Source organism: Artibeus jamaicensis, unplaced genomic scaffold (assembly GCF_021234435.1).
Source record: "Artibeus jamaicensis isolate MK-2021 breed Jamaican fruit bat unplaced genomic scaffold, CSHL_Jam_final contig_513, whole genome shotgun sequence".
In the NCBI taxonomy this organism is placed as follows: Eukaryota; Metazoa; Chordata; class Mammalia; order Chiroptera; family Phyllostomidae; genus Artibeus; species Artibeus jamaicensis.
The window spans coordinates 87,954-106,682 of NW_026521867.1; the positions used below are offsets into that span (position 1 = coordinate 87,954).

At 37.2% G+C, this 18,729-nt stretch overlaps 1 protein-coding gene across 3 annotated transcripts in view; it reads left to right on the top strand.

Annotated features, from left to right (window-relative positions):
- CUNH2orf76 (chromosome unknown C2orf76 homolog) overlaps positions 1-18,729 on the top strand; it is a 99,148-nt gene that overhangs the window by 67,666 nt on the left and 12,753 nt on the right. For all 3 annotated transcript variants that reach the window (XM_053668852.1, XM_053668853.1, XM_053668854.1), the window contains 2 exons: positions 1,381-1,431; positions 14,500-14,537. In XM_053668852.1, the coding sequence (XP_053524827.1) occupies positions 1,381-1,431; positions 14,500-14,537 (89 nt within the window). The remainder of the gene's footprint in view (positions 1-1,380; positions 1,432-14,499; positions 14,538-18,729) is intronic.

Genomic DNA, 18,729 nt, shown 5'->3' on the forward strand with positions numbered 1-18,729 from the left:
GGTTTTAGGATCCAAATATGAAAGGGAATACAGTGAAAAGTCTCCTTCCCACTTCTGTTCTCTATCTGACCAGTACAGCATGCTCCCTCCCATAAAAGTATAAGAAGGGCAATCTTATATTTTTATTTTTCCTCCTTTTCAAAAGTTAGCTTAGTAAGAATAATGCTCAACCTTATGCCTTCTTTGCTCTGAACATATCTTGAAGATCTTATCACATTAACAAAGAGCTTCTTCCTCCTTTTTTTTTGGTTGTTTTACAGTTGAAAATGTTTCATTTTGGGGGCATATTACAGTTTATTTAACAAGTATCCCCATTGAAGGACATTTGGATTTTTCTAAGCACTTGTTATTTTAAACAATGATAAATTTAGTACATTTCTATGTATGTCATTTCACACACATGCATGCACACACAGAAGAATGTGCAGTCTATATGATAAATTCTCCAAGTGGAATTGATGCACATGTTATTTTAATGTATATTACCAAATTGCCCTCTGTAGGGATTATAGCACCAGATGTTGTTAAAACTAATCTTGATATTTGGAACACTTAAAAAAATATTCACTCTGGTTTTGTTTTCTTTGTCAAGTTAGGTTATCAGAATTTCGGTAAAAGTAATGGTTTGTTCTAGATCAGAAATGTCAAACTCATTTTCACTGGGGGCCACATCAGCCTCGAGGTTGCCTTCAAAGGGCCGAATGTAATTTTAGGACTGTATAAATGTAACTCCTCCTTAACAATCAAGTGAGAGCTGGGTGCTGCCACCGGATAGAAACAAAGTGGAGGACCGGATTAAACGAGGTGGAGGGCCAGATTTGGCTCACAGGCCTTTTGTTTGGCACCTGTGCTCTAGATCACCAGTTTTCACTGCTAGCCAAAGACTCTCAAGGGGTTTCCAGATTTGTATGCTTAATGAACAACAGCTAGATAGGAAATATTTCACCCCTGTGTACTATATATTTCAAATATACTTAACTGTACTTAAGTACACTTAAATTACATATTTAATTTACTTGTAAATATTTAAACTAAATATTTACTTGTAAATATTGTGTTTACATAAATTACATATGTAATTTACTTGTAAATTACACTTAATTTACAAATCAATTAAATTGTATTTAATAAAATGCCAATTCACTTAATAGCGTTACTGAAGTAAGAAGTTCATCTAGTAACAGCTCAGCATCTAATCAGTGGTTCCATTGTTTTAGCTTACCTAAGACTTTGCTGGCATGTCAGGTTCATTTTGGGGTCCATCAGGGTTTTCAAAGTAGCTTAGACTGGAGGCATAGAACAGAACCAGAAGACCGTGCATTTACTCTGAGTGTCTGTCTATTTGAGTATTTTGTAATAAAAGTAATCTTTTTCTTATAGATGTTCCTTTGAGGACCAGCCTGCCACCACCATTCAGAAATTATAAATATGGTAACAAATTTTTCTTATTCTTTTAAAATATATACTAATGTAAAGTCACTTTAGTTTTGTGTTGATTTGAATTTAAATGTGGTTTTCAAAAATGAATTTATTATCTGTAAATAAAAACCAATAGGAAGTTTATTTAGAAATACAGGGAATCTAGTAGTGTGTTGTTAAAGTAAATTGTAATTGTGTAGGGAAGTCACCTATTTGTGAGGAATAGCATGTTTGGCAAACTATGTCAAAAATGAATTTCTTGGCCAGGTAATCAAAAAAAGAACTGACAAAAGACTAGGAATTAAAAGAAGAGATCTAAAAAAAGAGAGAGATTTAAGATTTTAAATGACAGTAACTTTTATCATGTTATATAGTAATTTTTATGTTGCAATTGTTGATTTTAAAATCTAGTAATAAGGCAGTTAGCTGGGTTTCACTATTTGTTATAAATATGGTACACAGTTAGTTATTACCCTTCAGCACAGTGATACTCACCAAACTTTGAGACTTCTCTTGAGAAGTATGATATACCTAATAAATATTTCTGTTAATCGGTGCAGACATTTTAAACTATAAATATTTTATTGCCTTAGATAATTTTTTTGAGTAGCTTTTAATTCTGTTCCCTTTTGGTAGAACAACTTATGACCTAGAATCCTTTGAAATTAGTCTTCCCTGTGTGTATGCATTTTAATAAGTAGAGGCTAATTTTGAGGTCATAAAGGATAGTCAAGAAGAGGCTGAAGGCACTGAGTGGGAAGTGCTTTGATTTATTGGACTTAAAGAATTTACATACCAAATATTGAGTAAGAGAAAGGAATAAAAAGCATGATTAAGTAAATATAAAATTTCTCAGTTCTGGCTTTCATGGCTTTCACAGCATAATGCCTTAAGCTTTTTTTAAAATATAGTTTACTGACTATGCTGTTACAGTTGTCCCATTTTCCCCCCTTCACTCCCCTCACCCTGCACACCCTCTTCCACCTACATTCCCCCCTTTAGTTCATGTCCATGTGTCATACTTATAAGTTCTTTAGCTTCTACATTTCCCATACTATTCTTATCCTCTCCCTGTCTATTTTCTACCTACCATCTATGCTACTTATTCTCTATACCTTTTCCCCCTCTCTCCTCCCACTCCCCTGTTGCTAACCTTCCATGTGATCTCCATTTCTATGGTTCTGTTCCTGTTCTAGTTTTTTGTTTTGTTTTTGTTTTTGTTTTATTTAGGTGTTAATAATTGTGAGTTTGCTGTTGTTTTACTGTATATGTTTTTATCTTCTTTTTCTTAGGTAAGTCCCTTTAACATTTCATATGGTAAGGGCTTGGTGATGATGAACTCCTTGAACTTGACCTTATCTGAGAAGTACTTTATCTGCCCTTCCATTCTAAATGAAAGCTTTGCTGGATAAAGCAATCTTGGATGTAGGTCCTTGGATTTCATGACTTGGGATACTTCTTTGCAGCCCCTTCTTCCCTATAAGGTCTCTTTTGAGAAATTAGCTGACAGTCTGATGGGAACTCCTTTGTAGGTGACTGTCCCCTTAACTCTTGCTGTTTCTAGAATTCTCTCCTTCATTTTAATCTTGGATAATGTAATTATGATGTGGCTTGGAGTGTTCCTCTTTGGGTCTACCTTCTTTGGGACTCTCTGAGCTTCCTGGATTTCCTGGAAGTCTATTTTCTTTGCTGGATGGGGCAAGTTCTCCTTTATTATTTGTTCAAATATGTTTTCCACTTGTTGCTCTTCCTCTCCCCCTTCTGTTACCCCTATAATTCGGATATTGGAACGTTTAAAGATGTCCTGGAGGTTCCTAAGCCTCTCCTCATTTTTTGAATTCTTGTTTCTTCTTTCTTTTCTGTTTAGTAGTTTCTTTTCTCCTTCCTTCCACTCCATTGATTTGAGTCCGAGTTTTCTTCCCTTCACTATTGGTTCCCTGTACATTTTCCTGCATTTCACTTCGTAGCCTTCATTTATTCATCTAATTTGTGACCAAATTCAACCAATTCTGTGAGCATCTTGATTACCAGTGCTTTGAACTGTGCATCTGATAGGTTGGCTATCTCTTCCTCACTTAGTTGTGTTTTTTCCGGAGCTTTGATCTGATCTTTTATTTGGGCCTTTTTTTTTTTTTTTTGTCTTGATGCACCTGTTATGTAGTGAGGGGTGGAGCCTTGATGTTCTCGAAGGGCAGGGTAATCCAGTTGCTGGGTGGTGACACAGTATGTGAGGGAAGGGTTCAAGAGGAAACAATGGCATTTGCTCTACTCTCTGCCTGATTTCAGTCACTTCCACTGTTTCTCCCAAGCACACTGGGCCCTTGTGGTGCCGATTCCCAAGTGGATGGGCTTGTGTATGTTCTAGGGCCCTGTGGGTCTCTCCAACGAACTCTCCTGTGAGGCTGGGAGTTTCTTGCGCCCCTCAACCCTCATAGGTGTTTTTAGTTGGTGTTTTGAGACTTTATTTCCCTGACCGGGGACCCCGGGTTACATGGTCTTTCTTGTTCCCCACTTTTACCTGGTTTATCTGCACATGAATGTGGGACCGCCCAGTCCACCAGCTGCCTTGTGTGCCACGCAAGGGACTGTGTGCCCTTCACAATCCACTGCTTTGCTGGGTCTGCTTTGCCTCAAGCACTCTCTGCCTGGCTACCCAACTCCACCCCTTCTACCAGTCTGGATGAATGTCTCTTTAACTCCTGGTTGTTGGACTTCCATACAGTTCAATTTTATGTCAGTACTGGTTGTTTTTTGTTTCTAAATTTTTGTTGTCCTTATTTTGGTTGTGTGAGGAGGCAGAGTGTATCTACCTATGCCTCCATCTTGGTTGGAAGATAATGCCTTAAGCTTTAATCAATATATAAATGCCATTTCATTAGAATAATTATGTATGGCTTCCTTTTTTGTTTGGTCTATATGTATACTTAAACTTGTGTTTCATGTAAATTCTTTTGAAAAATAAAAAGATGAAAAAATGAAAGTATCAGAACATCTGACTACTAATCATTATGCTAGATGATGTACCTTTTACCTTATTAACATCCTTTTGTCCTGGTATTCCTATAATATTAAGAGAAATTGGCAGAAAAAATGAATACATTTATTCTGAAGAAATTAGAGAAGTATTAGGGTTTAGACAGACTTCAAGTGACTCTGTCCAAGTTTGGCTCTTCAACATTCGGCTGCTTTGTGTTCAGTAAGAAAGGCCGAAGTGTTGTTTTCTCACCTGTCATATTCCTCCAGTACTGCTACATGCCCAGTGGGAATAGAACATTTTGGGGGTGGAGAGTGGAAAGGGCGCAGAGGCGAATTTCAGTTTGTCAGTTGCTCTCTCTGTGCCCTTGGTTGAAGGGCTGGTCATAGAGAGTCTGAGATTTCTCAAAGCCCTTCATTTATGTATAAATGTATTCCTCCCATTTAACTGGCATCCATATCTATTACTGATTTACTTTGACCAGACTGTGCGTTCCTACAGACGAGGGATGTTGTTTTATTTTTAAACCCTTATTGCCTAGGCATGTCGGTTGTACAGTGTGGGGCTGCTAATCCTGTTTGTTTTATAAGACTGTATGAGATTAAACAGTACACATGCAAACATGTTAAATACTCCACAAATATAAAATACTTTTTGTTATTTTCATGAAGTTACTTTGCTTAAGGGGTTTACATTAAGGAAATAGTACAGATATTGTTTCTGTTAATAATGAAGATTTTGAAGAAGTAAAAACAAGTAAAAGAGTTTTTAACAAAGAAAGGGACTCTAATGCAACATGTTTTTCTAGCTTGTCATTTCTCCTTTTTTACCCTCATCCCAAGTCTTACCAGTTTCTGTTGGAGAGAAAAATCTGGTAAAAATTTCTGTTAAAAAGCATTTATTTTCTGCTGAAAATGGTCTTATTGTGGTTGCAGAACTTAGTAGAGCAAAAAATGTTTCTTTTTTTATTGTTGTTAGAATAAAACAATAATTTATTATTTTATATCTTTTTTTATTGTTGTTAGAATGCAGTTGTCTTCCTTTTCCCACCACCACTTTCCTTTGCCCCACCCTCAATCCTACTCCCCTTTGGTTTGTCTGTGGGTCCTTATACATGTTCCTTGATGACCCTTCCCCCTTTTTCCACATTATCTCCCTCCCCCCTCCCCTCTGGCTACTGTCAGTTTGTTTGTTATTCCAGTGTCTCTGGTTCTATTCTGCTTGTTTGTTTGTTTTGTTGATTAGGTTCCACTTATAGGTCAGATCATATAATATTTGTCTTTCACTGCCTGGCTTACTTCACTTAGCATAATGTTCTCCAGTTCCATCCATGTTGTCACGAAGGGTAGTGGCTCCTTCTTTCTTTCTGCGTAGTATTCCATTGTGTAAACATATCACAGTTTTTTTTGATCTACTCATTTACCAATGGGCACCTGGGTTCCTTGCAACACTTGCCTGTTGTAAATATTTCTAATTTAAAGGCTCATTAACAAAATATATAGAACATGATGAATATTTAGTACGGTCAAACTCCAGTTTTGTAGGTTGATTGTAACAGGCTTTAAGCTAGGTCCTTTTATTAAAGAACAACAACAATAACAACAACAACAACAAACTATTATTGGGTTCTCTAACTTGTCTCCAGTAGTAAACTGCTATCTATCTATATTAAGAAAAAGAGTCTAATAGGTAACTCAGAATAAAAGGTAATCCAAAAGTCACATTTGTTTCTTGTGTACATTGTAAGCTAATTTTTAGCAGCTGTGGCATATTTACATTACTAATGTACATATTTTACTTAGATTAGATTTTTCTTTATTTCTTAACAATACATAGGATTAGGCTGACTTTTTATTAAGAATTGCAATAGATTATTGAAATTTGACGACTTAAAATAATGGATACTTCAGAGTGCTAGTTCTTAACTGGTTATGTACTCCTATTTTTCTGTATTATTAGAACATAATTGAATCAAGGTTTGTTTTTTAAATAGATCCTTTCTCATTTCATTTCTGTGTCGGAATTCTTGTTGCCACTCCAGGGCCCTGCCCTGCTGAGTTCAGTCGTGCAGGGGGATCAGAGTGTTGCACAAAGCTGATACTTTTAGAGCATCTGCTAGAGAGGATTTTGTCTGGGAATCAGAGAGGCAGATGCTGGGTTTTGTTTTCTGGCTACATCAGGAAGGAGGAATACTCTTATTTCCCCTGCAAGCTGAGCTCGTGCTATCTCAGGAAGGGAAAGAAGTACCTGCTCCCTCCTCCAGGCTTGATTGCACCATCTCCAGTGGGAGATTGTTTGGATATGCCCTCTCAAGTCCTGGTGGCCTTGCCCAGCTGAGCTGAGTTCTTCAGGGGGAAGGCTGTGTTGCTCTGAGCTGGAACATTTGGAATGTGCCTTTCTCAGAGGCTGCTGTCTGGGTCCAGGGTGAAGTGCTTGGCCCCCTCCTGCAGGCTCAGCTGGCACCACTCACAGTGGGAGATTCTTGATCTATCCTCCTGAGCCCCAGTGGCTCTGCCTTGTTCAGCTTGCTCCTGCAGAGGGGACAGCTGTCTGCACCCAACCTGAACCTGTAGCACACTACTCCTGGGGGAGCTAGAGTTGGACTCTGGCAGAGACTGACTGGTTTGGCTCTGGAGTGGGGGCCACTTTCCCTTCATTGAGTGCCTGACCACACAGCCCAAGTAGAGGACTCAGTAGCCCCGTCCTCCTGATCCTGTGACGGGGAGGTAGACCTCAGGGAGCCACAGACCTTTTACAGATCTACATATAATGGAGCTCCCATAAGGCTGTCAGTTGATTTCTCAACAGAAACACTTCAAGCCAGAAGGGGTGGGCGTGGAATATCCAAAGTAATGAAAAGCAAGGACCTAGAACCAAGACTACTTTATGCAGCAAGGCTAACATTTAAATTTGAAGGAAAAATAAAGAACTCCTCAGACAAAAAACATTAAAGGAGTTTATTACCACCAAACTGTTAATGCAACAAATGTTAAAAGGCCTACTTGAAGAAGAAAGAACAAAAATAGGAACAAATAAGTACCTATCAATGATAAATTTAATTGTAAATGGACTAAATTCTCTAATCAAAAGACATAGGATAGCTGATAGTTCTTATCAAAGGATAAGAACACATGACTCATACATATATATATATACTGTCTATAAGAGACCACCTCAGAAGAAAAGCTATACATAGACTGAAAGTGAAGGGATAGAAAAAATATTCCATGAAAATGAAAAGATAAAGAAAGCTAGAGTAGCAATACTTAGTCAGACAAAAATACACTTAAAAACAAAGACCATAACAGAAGGCCAAGCAGGTCATTACATACTAAAGGGATCAATCCAGTAAAAGGATATAATTCTTGTAAACATATATGCACTGAATGAGGAGCACCTAAATACATAAAGTCTTGGTGGGCATAAAGGGAGAGACCGACAGAATTACAGTCATAGTAGGATATTTAACACCTACTGATATCAATGTATAGGTTTTCCAGACAAAAGATCAACAAGGCTCTGGATTAGATGGATTTAATTGATATTTACAACATATTTCATCCTAAAGCAACAAAATATACATTCTTCTCAAGTGCATATGGAACATTCTCAAAGATAGACCATATGTTAGGACACAAAATAAGTCTTAATAAATGCAAGAAAATTGAAAATATCAGACATCTCCCCTGATCAAATGGTATAAAACTAGAAATCAACCACAATAAAAACTCTGAAAAACATTCATCACATGGAGGCTAAATAACATGTTATTAAATAATAAATTTGTTAACAATGAGAAGTAAAAAGTTACCTGGAAACAAATTAAAATGAACACACAACAACTCAAAATCTATGGGATACAGTAGAAGCAGTCCTGAGAGGGATGTTTATGGCATTATAGGCATACTCAAGAAGCTAGAAAGATCTCAAGTAAACAATCCAGTCCTACACCTAAAAGAACTAGAAAAATAACAAAAAAAGCCCAGAGTAAGTAGAAGGAAAAATAATAAAGAATAGAGTTGAAATAAATGACACAGATACTAAAAAGACAATACAAAAGATCAATGAAACCAAGAGCTGGTTCTTTGAAAAGATAAACAAGACTGATGAACCTTTAAGCAGACTCATCAAGAAAAAAAGGGAGGACCCAAATAAATGCAATCAGAACTGAGAGAAGAGAACTGAACTTCTGGTCAAGATGGTGGCATTGGTAAACATAGCTCACCTTCTTACACAACCACATGAAAATTATAAGTAAATATACAACAACCATTACTCAGAACTGTCAGAAACCAAGTTGAATGGAAGTCTGACAACTACAGAATTAAAGAAACCACATTTATCCAGGCTGGTAGGAGGGGCACAAATGTGGAATAAGCTGGTGCCACATCCACATGTGATAAATAAAGGGTTGGGAGGGATATCTCAGGAGTGAGGAGTCCCAACTCCACATCAGGCTCCCAAGCTCATGGTTCCAGTGATAGGAATATAAGTCCCCATAACTTTTGGCTCCAAAACCAGTAGGGATTGAATCAGTGGAAGAAACTTCTGGAGTCCCAAGCTATTCCTCTTAAAGAACCAACAGACAGACTTACTCAGACTCACTTCTTCTGAGTGTCAGCACTGAAGTAGCAGATGAAAGGCACCAGTGACATACAGGGAGGAACTGAAGTGTCTAGCATAATGCAAGAGCTTGGGGACAGCTTTCTGCCAGACAGAAAGGCAGAGGCCCCTGCCCTTTTCTGAACCCTTCCCCCACACAGCCACAGAGCTAGGAGGTGCATGCAATACCCAAGACTCCATAAATGTGGCCAACACTGTTTGCCCCACCCTGAGATTCCCCAGACGCTCTGTACCACCCAACTTACAGTCCCAACTAAGCTGCTTTTCCATATGAATGGCTGGTCTTGGTTCATGCCTCACAACTTCCTAAATCTTCTCAAACAAGCAACAGCCAGCCTCAATGAGCCCCCCAGCCCCTATAGTTCTTGCTAAGTTGACCCAGGTCCAGCAATACAGCACCTGGCCTGGATTCACAGTTTGGCTTCACCTGGGAATCTCCAAGCCCAGCACAAGTTAACAGCCATCTCACATTGCTTTAGAGCTCAGGCAGGGTGGCTCTGCCCCAAACACTGGTGGATACTGACTGTGGCCTATGCCGTGAGGCAACTACAGACCAAGTCAGAGTACCACCACTCTGCCCCTGCACAGCTGATCCTCCACAGAGGGTACGGGTTGGTGGTCAGTAGTCACAGTCAGTCCTTGCAACTGACTGGCCTGGGTGAACCCCTCCATTGACCTGCCAACAGCAATCAAGCCTCAACTACAAGAGGAGGGTAAACTCAGCCCACAAAAAGGGCACACCTTGAATACCCAGCTTGGGTGATAGGGAAGAGGCTGTGCCACTGGACATTATAGGACACCTACTATATTAAGCCATACTACCCAGACAGGGAGTCATAGCAACTCTACCTAACACATAGAAACAAACACAGGGAGGCTGCCAGAATGAGGAGACAAAGAAATATGGCCCAAGTGAAAGAGCATATCAAAACTCCAGATAAGGAACTAAACAAAATGGAGATAAGCAATCTATAAGATGCAGAGTTCAAAACACTTTATAAGGATGCTCAAGGAACTCAGGACCACAACAGTATGAAAAAGATCCAGTCAGAAACAAAGGATACACTGTTTGAAATAAAGAACAATTTACAGGTAAACAACAGTAGAGTGGATGAAGCTGAGAAGCAAATCAATGATTTGGAACATAAGGACACAAAAGACAACCAATCAGAACAACAAGAAGAAACAAGAACCCTCCCAAAAAGGACAGTATAAGCAGCTTGTGGAAAAACTTCTAGTAATCCATATCCACATCATTGGAGTACCAGAAGCAGAAGAGAAAGAGCAAGAAATTGGAAATCTATTTGAAAAAATAATGGAAGAAAAATTCCCTAATTTGGTGAAGGAAATAGGCATGCAAGTCCAGGAAGCACAGAGAATCCCAAACAAAATGGATGCTAAGAGGCCCACTCCAAGACACATCATAATTAAAATGCTAAAGATTAAAGATAGAGAATATTAAAAGCAGAAAGAGAAAAGAAGTTAGTTACCTACATGGGAGTTCCCATAAGACTGCCAGCTGATTTAAAAAAAAAAAAAACTTTTCAGGCTAGAAGGGTCTGGCAAGAAATATTCAAAGTGATGAAAAGCAGGGACCTACAGCCAAGATTGCACTACCTAGCAAAGCTACCATTTAGAGTGTAAGAGCAAATAAAGACTTCTCCAGACAAGAAAAAGCTGAAGGAGTTCATCATCACCAAACTATTATTATATGAAATGGCATATTATATTATATGAAACATTATATGAACTTATTTAAGAAAAAGAAGAGGATCAAAACTATGAACAGTAAAAACATTGATCAACAGTTGAATCTAACAAACAAACTAAACACACAAGAAGAACAGAGACAGAATCATGGATCCTGATAGTGTTGATGGTTGCCAGATGGAAGGGAAGTGTGGAGAATGGGTGAAGAGGTAAGGGGATTAAGAAGTATAACGTGGTAGTTACAGAATACCCATGGGGATGTCAAGTACAGTATAGGAAATGGAGTAGTCAAAGAACTTACACGCATGACCTATGGACATGAATAATGGTGTAGGGACTGCTTGAGGGAGTAAGGGGTGCTGGGTGGAGAAGGAAAATTAGAGTAGCAAAATTAATAAAATAATTTTTTACAAAAGAAAGAGAACTAAAAACTGACATTACAGAAATACTAAATGAAGGATTGTAAGAAAATACTATGAACAATTATATGCCAACAAATTAGACAATTTGGATGAAATGGATAGATTCCTAGAAACACATAATCTTCCAAAACTGAATCAGGAAGAATCAGAAAACCTGAATAGAACAATTACAACTAATGAAATTGAAGCAGTAATCCAAAAACTCCTAGCAAACAGAAGTCCTTGACTGAATGGCTTCACAGGTTAATTTTATTAAACATTCAAGGAAAAACTAATGCCTATCCTTCTCAAACTATTTCAAGAAATTCAAGAGAAGACTCTAAGCTCATTTCATAAGGCCAGCATTATTCTAATTCCATAATCAGGTTTTGGCACTACAAAGAAAGAAAATTATAGGCCAATATCCCTGGTAAACATAGATGATAAAATTTTTAGAATGCTAAGATTTTTTCAAATGCTAAAATCTTCAACAAAATATTAGCAACTGGATCCAGCAGTACATACACCATGATCAACTGGGATTTATTCCTGGGATGAAAAGTTAGTGCAATATTAGCAAATCATTAAATGTGATGCATCATATAAACACAATGAAGGGTAAAAATCACATGATCACATCAATCAGTTCACAAAAAGCCCTTGATAAAATCCAGCACTCATTTATGATAAAAACCCCCATCAACATTGGCATTATACCTCAGTATAATAAAGGCCATATATGACTAATCCACAGCCAACATCATACTCAATGGGCAATAACTAAAAACATTTTCCTTGAGAATAGGAACGAGACAGGGATGTCTGCTTTTACCACTCTTATTTAACATAGTACTGGAAGTTCTAGGCACGATAATGAAACAAGATGAAATAAGAGGCATCCAAATTGGAAAGGAGGAAGCAAAATTGTCATTATTTGCAGACAACATGATATCGTAAACAGAAAACCCTAATATTTCAGGATACAAAATTAACATTCAGAAATCAGTGCCATTTCTATAGAGCAATAATGAATTATCAGAAAGTGAGTTAAGAAAACAATCCCATTTATTACTGCAACAAAAAAACAAGGTACCCAGGAATACGTTTAACCAAGGAGTTAAGAGATCTATACTAAGAAAATTATAAGACACTGAAGAAAAAAATACTGAAGAAGATACAAATAAGTGGAAGCATATACTGTGTTTTTGGAGAGGAAAAATTAACATCATTAAAATACCCATACTATCCTAAACAGTCTATAGATTCAACAGAATTCCTATTAAAATACCAATGGCATATCCCACAGATCTAGGACAAATATTCCAAAAATTTATATGGAGCCACAAAAGATCCTGAATAATCTCAGAAATCTTGAGAAAGAAGAACAAAGTTGGGGGTATCACACTACCTGATATCAAACTATACTATAAAGCCATAGTAATCAAAACAGCCTTGTATTGGCATTAGAGCAGGCATAAAGATCAGTGGACCAGATTAGAGAGCACAGAAATAAACCCATGTCTTTATAGTCAATTAGTATTGGACAAAGGAGACAAGAACATACAGTGGGATAAAGACAGCCTTTTCAATAAATGATGTTGGGAAAATTGGACTGATACATGCAAAAACAAAAAACTAGAACACCAATTTATACCATACACAAGAATAAACTCAAAATGGATGGAATACTTAAGTGTAAGTTGCAAAACCATAAAATCCTAGATGAAAACATAGACTGTAAAATTTCAGACATTTCTTGTAGCAATATTTTTGCAGATATATCTCCTCTGGCAAGAGAAGCAAAGGAAAAAAGTAAACAAATAGGACTACATCAAGCTAAAAAGGTTTTGCCCAGCAAAAGACACCATCAATGAAATGGAAAGAGATCCTACTGTATGGGAGAACATATTTGCCAATTATATATCTGATAAGGGGTTAATTTCCAAAATATATAAAGAACTTACACTACTCAACACCAAGAAGGTAAAAAGCCAATTAAACAATGGGCAAAGGATCTGAATAGACACTTCTCCAAAGAGGACATACACATGGCCAATAGACATAAGAAAAGATGCTCAATGTCACTAATCATCAGAGAAATACAAATTAAAACCACAATGAGATATCACATCATACCTGTCAGAATGGCCATCATTAACAAACAAAGTTCAGGCAAAATGTAGAGAAAAGGGAATCCTAGTCTGTTGGTTCCCTTTGAACTATTATTGGTGAGAACGCAGACTGGTGCAGCCACTGTGGAAAACAGTATGGAGTTTCCTCAAAAAAATTAAAAATAGAACTGCCTTTTGACCCAGCAATCGCACTTCTGGGGATATACCTGAAGAGACTTAAAACACTAATTCAAAAGAATGTGTGCAGTCCTATGTTCATAGTGGTGTTATTTAAAATAGCCAAGATCTGGAAAGAGCCCAAGTGCCCATCAGTACAGGAGTGGATAAAAAAAAAAAGCAGTGGTACATTTACACACAGAGATATAAAATAGACACACACAACAATGTGGTGATATACAGAAGGAAAGGGCTGGTGGGGTAGGTGGAGGTAGGCAAAGGGGGGTGGGGGGAAAATGGAGATGGAAAGAGACATCGTTTAGGGTGGTGGACACATGAGGCAGTTTGCAGATGATGTTTGGTTTAGATGTACACTGGAAACCTGTAAGATTTAGTGTACCGGTGTCACCCCAATAAATTCAATTTTTAAAAAAGATAAAAAGACTAAGGCGTGAAGGAGGGATTGAATATAGCAGGTTAAATGGTGTAAGCCTGTGAAATAGTAGAAAACCAGGAGGCTGATATTGGTATTCTTTGCGCATTAGTGGCTTTTTCAGATTACCAGTGATCTTTGATAGTGTTTCAGTTCTTGGAATGGTAACGACTTATCAGAGTAATCATTTGACCCACATACCTCCCCCTGCCTTCCTTCACTATACCTGTTCTGAGAGATTAGTAGATATTTTGGAACTGTTTTTGTTAATGTCTATTGTAATGTAATACAATATTTTTATATGGTTTGCTATTATTAGCATTTAGTGACTTCAAAAATCAGGATAGAGTAATGTGGTTCACTTTTCTTCTAAGGGAAATGTGCTTAGTTGACTTCAAGTTATAGCACACACACAGTTGTGTGTGTCAAAGAACACGGCTTTAAAATATCTTTATATGGTGATTTTTAATTTTAATAGTATGCAAATTAATTTTTCTTTTACTATATACTTGATTTTTAAAAGAACCTGGTCATAAGTTAAGGATTTAATTTCTCAATTTCATAGTCATCATTCTCTCATATCACTTTAAAAATCTGAAATGAAGTTTTAGAATAATCTTTGTAAAAAGAAAAATTGTTTTTTTCTTTCAGATAAATTAAAGATTATTCATCAAGCACATAAATCAAAGGTATGTTTCATATATACAGTGAGTGTCTGGCACATAGCATATAATGTTGGTTGACTTAGTGAATAAATGAAAACATTTACTTCTAAAATATTTTTATCATCAGTAAGTTTTTTATTTCGTAAATACCCTTTCTGCAGCATTAAAGAAAATTCTAAATCATAACCCTGTTTAGTAGATCCTTTAAAAAGTGTTAATTTTTTTAAAAGGATACATGTAATATATCAAGCAAATATGTAACATAAAATAAACTTAAAACTTTGTAAATTCTGGTGACACATAAAAGAAGCCACTTACCTGACAAACCAGTTTCTTTCATTTTCTTAATACTATATGGAAAGAAAGGAGCCAAAAGCAAATAAAAATAATCTGCTTTTTCTGACTTGACTCTCATGTTGTGTAAGAGAAGGCCCAGGACTGTGGCTCTGGGGAGCAAACCTTCTAGCACCACAGAAGGTATGGCCTGTAATCCTAATGAACGTTGTCTTACCTGCCCCAAAGAGAACTGTTTATGTGTATATTATATGTTTACATTTCTGTTTCATTACTTTTTCAGAGTAATTTTTTTATGAAGTCACAATCAAAGGTTTGCTTCTTACACAGGTAGACTAGAGTGATCCTTTTTCTTGAATGTCAATGACCCTTACATTCACTCCTAATTATAGTAGTAATCTTACTCTTATACAAACTGCTCAAGGACAAAAGCAGGTCTTATTATTCTTCATAGCACCAACACTTAGTACAGTGTCTCATTCATAGGAATGTTTCCATAACAACTTTTGAATGAAGTATTTATTAATGAATTCACTTAGGTTATTCCCTTCTCTGGTCCTCCATAAATTCAATCACCTTTCAAATAAATATATACCAGAGATTATAAAGAAAATAGCATGAGGGTATGTATGTTGACTGTGAACTTGTAACTTAAAAAAGACTTTTCCGTGTAATTTTTCCTCCTGTAATTTGAAACAACACATTTATCCTCTTATTATTCTGGAGGCCAGAAGTCTGAAATCAGTTTCAATGAGCTAAAATCAAGGTATTGGCAGGGGTGGTCCTTTCTAATAACTTTATGTTTATATATATACCAAGAATTGCATATTTTAACAGAATCCATTGTCAGATTTTTAAAATTTAATGCTCACATATGCCTGGGGCTATGGTTTGGAATCTGTACTTTGTATGGATGCTAGAACTTCTCTCTATTGTACCTGGCCACAGACTCCAGCCATTTTCTCTTCTCCAGGCCAGAAATATTTACAGCGTCATCTTTAAACTGTGGAGAATAGGAAGCATGGTTTTATTGTAGAAGGGTGTGTGTGTGTGTGTGTGTGTGTGTGTGTGTGTGTGTGTGTAGTTAAAACTAAACAATATGCTCTTTGAAAAGGCCCTCCAGGATATCTAGGTTCAAGCAGAGTACCTCATGACCATGATCTCATTTAAAATGTGTCCTGAAAGTAATCTAGAATTTTTAAAAATAAAAGATGTTAACTGTTCCATAACAAACTTACCAACATAAGCTAACAACAATGAGCTAAGTATCACAAAACAAAAGGAAGAGAGAGAAAGAAATAGAAAAGAAAAAGAAAGGAAGCAATGGTTGTGGAGTCATGCCATTCTTCATTTTTACTTCATTAAGCTTGTTCATTTGCTTATATTTTTTAAAAATGATAATAAATAAATATATTGTTCCTTTATCCTAATGAAGACCTAGTTCAATATATTCAAATAATCAATATTATGACATTTGCTTAAAAACCAGGAAATTTTCTTCTTGTGGTTGGAAATATATTAGAATTGTTTCATATATTTAAATGTGTTTTATCCTGGCAGGTTAGAGTTGTATAACTAGGGCTTATTTTTCCAGTTGAACTATGTATTTATTTAAAGAGGGGTTCTCAAAACAAATTAAGTTACTTAGACTGTTTCTGGAATCAGAATTAATAAACTTTTTTAGGACTTCCGCCAAGATGGAGGTGTAGGTGGAAACACTGTGCCTTCTCTCACAACCAAGTTTAAAAACAACAAAGTTTTAGCAACAAAAATGCAGCCAAACCACAGAAAATTGAACTATACGGAAGTCTGACAACAACGAACCCTTCAGCCAAACCGGTAAGGGGCAGAGCCAGAAGCAGAGTGGGGTCGGGCTGGAAAGATCCACCAGACCAACCAGCGCGTGACCCAGGCAGGCAGGCAGGCAGTGGGCGGATCCCAGGTGTGGAGTAGCACACCTGGGGTAGCAGCGGGTGGACCCACTGAGGGCACAAGGTGGCAGACCCACTGAGGGCACGTGCAGATAACCAGTGAAAGAGCGACCAGTGAGACTGAGACAGACTGCGCGGAGGCCCCAGTGGTGGGAAGCAGCAGAGGGGACCTCTATTGCTCCCTCTATGACCCCGCCCCCACATATAGCATCACAACCCAGCAACCTGGGTGGCCCCGCCCTGGTGAACACCTGAGGCTCCACCGCTCTTACCTAACAGGTGCAAACACAGCAAAACATTATGGCTCAAGAACAGCTCAAAACCCCAGAGCCAATAACTCTAAGTGATGAAGAAATAGCCAAACTTTCAGATGCACAGCTCAAAACACTGGTGATTAGGATGCTCATAGAACTGGTTGATTTTAGTCAAAAATTAGAGGAACATATGAAGGCTAAACTAATTGAAATGAAGAGAAACGCACAGGAAACCAATAGTGATGGAAAGGAAACTGGGACTCAAATCAAGGGAGTGGACCAGAAGGAAGAAAAAAATGACAAAACAGAAAAGCATGAAGAAACAAGAATTCAAAAAAAAATGAGGAGAGGCTTAGGAACCTCGAGGACATCTTTAAACGCTCCAACATCCGAATTATAGGGATACCAGAAGGGGAAGAAGAGCAGCCACCAGTGGAAAATTCATTTGAACAAATAATTAAGAACTTCCCCAATCTGGCAAAGGAAATAGACTTCCAGGAAATCCAGGAAGCTCAGAGAGTCCCAAAGAAGTTGGACCCAAGAAGGAACACACCAAGGCACATCATAATTACATTACCCAAGATTAAAATGAAGAAGAGAATCCTAGAAGCAGCAAGAGATAAGGGGATAGTCACCTACAAAGGAGTTCCCATCAGACTGTCAGCTGATTTCTCAAAAGAGACCTTACAGGCAAGAAGGGGCTGGAAAGAAGTATTCCAAGTCATGAAATCCAAGGACCTACATTCAAGATTGATTTATCCAGCAAAGCTTTCATTTAGAATGGAAGGGCAGATAAAGTCCTTCTCAGATAAGATCAAATTCAAGGAGTTCATCATCACCAAGCCATTATTATATGAAATGTTAAAGGAACTTACCTAAGAAAAAGAAGATAAAAAAGATGAACAGTGAAAGGACAGCAAACTCACAGTTATTAATAACCACACCTAAAACAAAAGCAAACTAAGAGGACACCTAGATGAGGAGCAGAACCATAGAAATGAAGATCACATGGAGTGTTAGCAACAGGGGAATGGGAGAAGGAGAAGGGGGAAGAAGGTACAGAAAATAAGTAGCATAGATGGTAGGTAGAAAATAGATAGGGGAGGGCAAGAATGGTATGGGAAATATAGAATCTAAAGAACTTGAGACATGTGGTCATAAACTAAAGGGGGGGAATGGTGGAGGAGGCGGTGTGAAGGGTGGAGGGGAATGAAGGGGGAATAGAACAACTGTTATGGTATAATAAATAAAGTATATTTTTTAAAAAAGTTTATGAAGGGAAGAACTCTGAAATAAACTTTATATGAAATGCACTAGATCTTTAAGAAGAAAACCTTGAGATGTCAGTAATGGTATTTAGTTGTCCAGGCTGATTGAACTGAACACCTGAAGATATGTACATTTTATTTATGTGATATTTTACCTCAATTTAATTTTTTTAAAAAGTATAACATTTGAAGAGGGGTCCAAAATAAGACTTAAATAGAAATGCTTAGGATATTTTGGGGGTGAATATGCAGTATGAAGCTGTTAGGTCTTTATTCATTTACAAATTTAATGCCACCCCAACAAAACCCTAACAGCAGTTTCATATATATGAATATTCATATATACATAAATGTATGAATATATACTAAGCTGATTATAAAACTAATATGTAAAATATAAATAATGAAGAATAGTTAGGAAAATAAGAGAAATGAGTGGCTATAGCATAAATTTGACATACTGTAAAAC